The 3037-nt window shown below is 42.3% G+C and overlaps 1 protein-coding gene across 1 annotated transcript; it reads right to left on the reverse strand.

Moving 5' to 3' along the window:
* Window positions 1-725: 725 nt before the first annotated feature.
* On the reverse strand, window positions 726-2282 carry LOC141003948 (E3 ubiquitin-protein ligase TRIM39-like). Its single transcript, XM_073475436.1, has one exon. The coding sequence runs from the start codon at window positions 2176-2178 to the stop codon at window positions 772-774; it is 1407 nt and encodes a 468-aa protein (XP_073331537.1). The 5' UTR covers window positions 2179-2282; the 3' UTR covers window positions 726-771.
* Between the last annotated feature and the right edge of the window lie 755 nt (window positions 2283-3037).

Below are 3037 nucleotides of genomic sequence, written 5' to 3' on the forward strand. Positions count from 1 at the left end.
TAAATGGTTTATAAAACATTTCATTGTTTGTTAACATTAAAAGTTATAGTTATTATAAATAGTTACCCAAGTCCAATTTAAATGTTCATTTTCAACATTAGGTAGCACTTTGTCTGCCAGTTTAAAAATGAATGGTCGATTTCATATTCACTGTTTTTGTAAGTTACATTTTATTCTAATTGATTTGGCTGTATAAACACAACAATCCAAGTGTGTAATCAAAGTGTATAAAACACTTCAAAACATTTATAGGCCATAGAGCATTATATATACAATTTCATCTAATTATACATTTCACAGGATTACACTTGAGTACATTGGAAATTATCTACCAGTTGATTTTATTTATTATTCACTGTTTTACACGTGATACATTTTTAAATCTGTAAAATAAATTGAAATTAAAAAAATTGGGGATTGTTGAATTTTAGTCTAAATGTGTTCACATGAGGCTTCCTACAAAAAGCAAACTCAAATAAAAAACAGAAAATTAATGTTCTTTACTCATCTCAATATAATCTTTATATGATGCCACAAAACCTGTCATGCATTCTCTATTGACTAGCAAAGCTCCAGTTCATAACAACATAGAAAAATTTTGTTCCAATAACACGTATAGAAACACACATATCTGTTAATGTGTAGCACAGTGGACATACTGTGAATATAGTGATTCAATCAAATAAGTAGCAAAGAAAGCGGAAATAGGCATCTCACTATCATAATCATCATCATCATCGAGATAACCATGACCTTCATTAACATAATCATCTACATCTCTAACTTTGCAGTGACTTTCACAGGTAATATCCTCACTGGCTTGGTACTTAGTGTGTTAATGTATGGAAACAGCCTCTCAGAAAAAGTCTGTGAGAAGGTGTGTATGTGTGTGTTAGTATCCAGGTCAGAGAAGGACAGCTTTCCTCTGTTCCAGTCCAGATGCACTCTGATCCTCCTGATCGGGTTCTTCACTGAGAGAACTTGGTATGTATGTGGTGGAGAGTACGCTCTGTATTTACCATTGTCAAACCAGATTTCCCAGTATCCAGTCAGAAGCTCTCCCTTCCTCTCAATAGACTCTGCTGCCACACCCACTGCCCAGTTTGCATCAGTTGTAACTTCAACATCCCAGCTGTGAGTCCCTGAGTTAAAGCCCTCAGATCCCAGGACCGTGGGGTAGTATTTAAATCTTTCTGGGTTTTGCGGAAGCTCTCTCTCGCTCTGTCTGCAGGCCATACTTTTCAGATCGTCAGAAACAACGAGGTAGGGACCTGCTGTGTTTGGATCCAGAATCATGGGAGAATACGTAACCATCTCCTTCATCTTGTTCCAGATGTTGTAGGTTAGGTTGCCCAGGTGTTTTGCCACATCTATGAGTGCTCCTAGGCCCAGCTGTGGATCAGCCAGCAGGGGGCACTGCTGGACTCTTTTCACTGCAGCCTTGTAATTCTGCAGGAATGAGACACTTGCACCATTCAGCTCCTTCTCTGTGGCTCTGATTGTGTCTGTGAGAGCTGCGATCTCTCTGCTCAGAGCCTGAATCTTCTGCCCCATCACCCTGATCTTCTGCTCCTCTTCCTCCTTCAGTGCAGTGATCCTAGCCTCCTCTTCTTTTTCTAAAAAATACTTGAGCTTCTTAAATTCTTCCCTAATCTGCATCTTTGTGTCCTGTGCCTGACCCAGGATGATTGCCTCTGTTAGTTCCCAGTGAACCTTAACTTGATTTAGGTTCTCCACTCTCTCTTGTAACGGCTTCAGGGATTTCCTGAGCTCCTCCTTGTAATCCTGTGCTGCTTCATCGATGGGTCTGAATCTGTGCTTGATGTGTGTTTTTGAATCTCGACAGATAACACACACTGGCTGCTGATGGTCCAGACAGAAGAGCTTTAGTGTCTCTGAGTGCAGACTGCAGAAAGCCTCACATCTTGCAGAAGCAAGAGAAAGATCTTGTACAAAGGCTTCACACAGGTCCTTTAAAGCCAAGTTTCGGGGTGGGTCACTTTTTGAAGATCGTCTTTTACAAACTGGACACTCGCGAATCAGTTTCTCTGCCCACCAGTTCCCCAGACAGACTTTACAAAAGCTGTGGCTACATGACAGCAAAACCGGATCTTTGAAGATGTCTTGACAGATTGGACAAGAATAATTCAACTCTGACCTGGACAGCCGAGCAGCCATTTCTGAGTGAGCCTGAGAAGACAGTACGACGACACTTGCTTTTGGCCTTGGTTTGGAGTCGTCTCTCTTCTAAAAGACTTTTATAACCAGTGGAAGTAGCAGTATTCCAGTATTCCCAGAATTCCCAGTATCCCCTTTCTTCTGTCCTCTCTGTCAGTGGAAGCTGTGTGTTTTGTATCCTGTAATCTGTCTCTCTGTGTGTCTCTGTCAGCAACTAACTGTGCTTCCTGGTTTATACCAGGAAGCACAGTTAGTTGCTGTTTTTTCTCTCTAAGGACAGAGAGAACTGTTGCAACAGTAAGCATTTATTGATATATCCACGGACGTAATTTGGGGGGGGGGGGGGGGAGACACAGGGGGGAGACACAGGGGACATGTCCCCTGCACTTTTTCAAAAGGTCGTTTTGGTCCCCTGCAGTTTTAATCGTCCAAAAACAATGTTACGCTATAGTAAACACAGACTGGTCAAGCACTAGGACCAAGCGGAAAACGGCCGCTCAAGCTGCAGCCTGTTCCCCTTAGTTTAGACCGCCCACAAGCTCCTCGATTGGCTCTGCCGTTTCTTGTGTGATTGGCCGTCCCCGCTGTCACTCCATCTTGCTTGCACACCGGTCTGCTAGTTGCCCAGGAGTCCTTATTAATCTGCCACGGTAAATTTGGCGTTTGTTCTGCCTGGGTCACGTCAGCTAGAAGGATTGTAATATCAGAGGTTTCATTTACATTAACTTTTGAATCGGTGTCCATGCGCGTGCGTGCGTGTGTGTGTGTATGTGTGTTTGGTAATTAGGCGCAGCTGTAGAGCCTCAACAATGCAAAGATTTTAAAAAAGCTTATATTTAATGCCAAAGAGATGCACTTA

This window comes from Pagrus major, chromosome 10 (genome assembly GCF_040436345.1).
Source record: "Pagrus major chromosome 10, Pma_NU_1.0".
Classification (NCBI taxonomy): domain Eukaryota; kingdom Metazoa; phylum Chordata; class Actinopteri; order Spariformes; family Sparidae; genus Pagrus; species Pagrus major.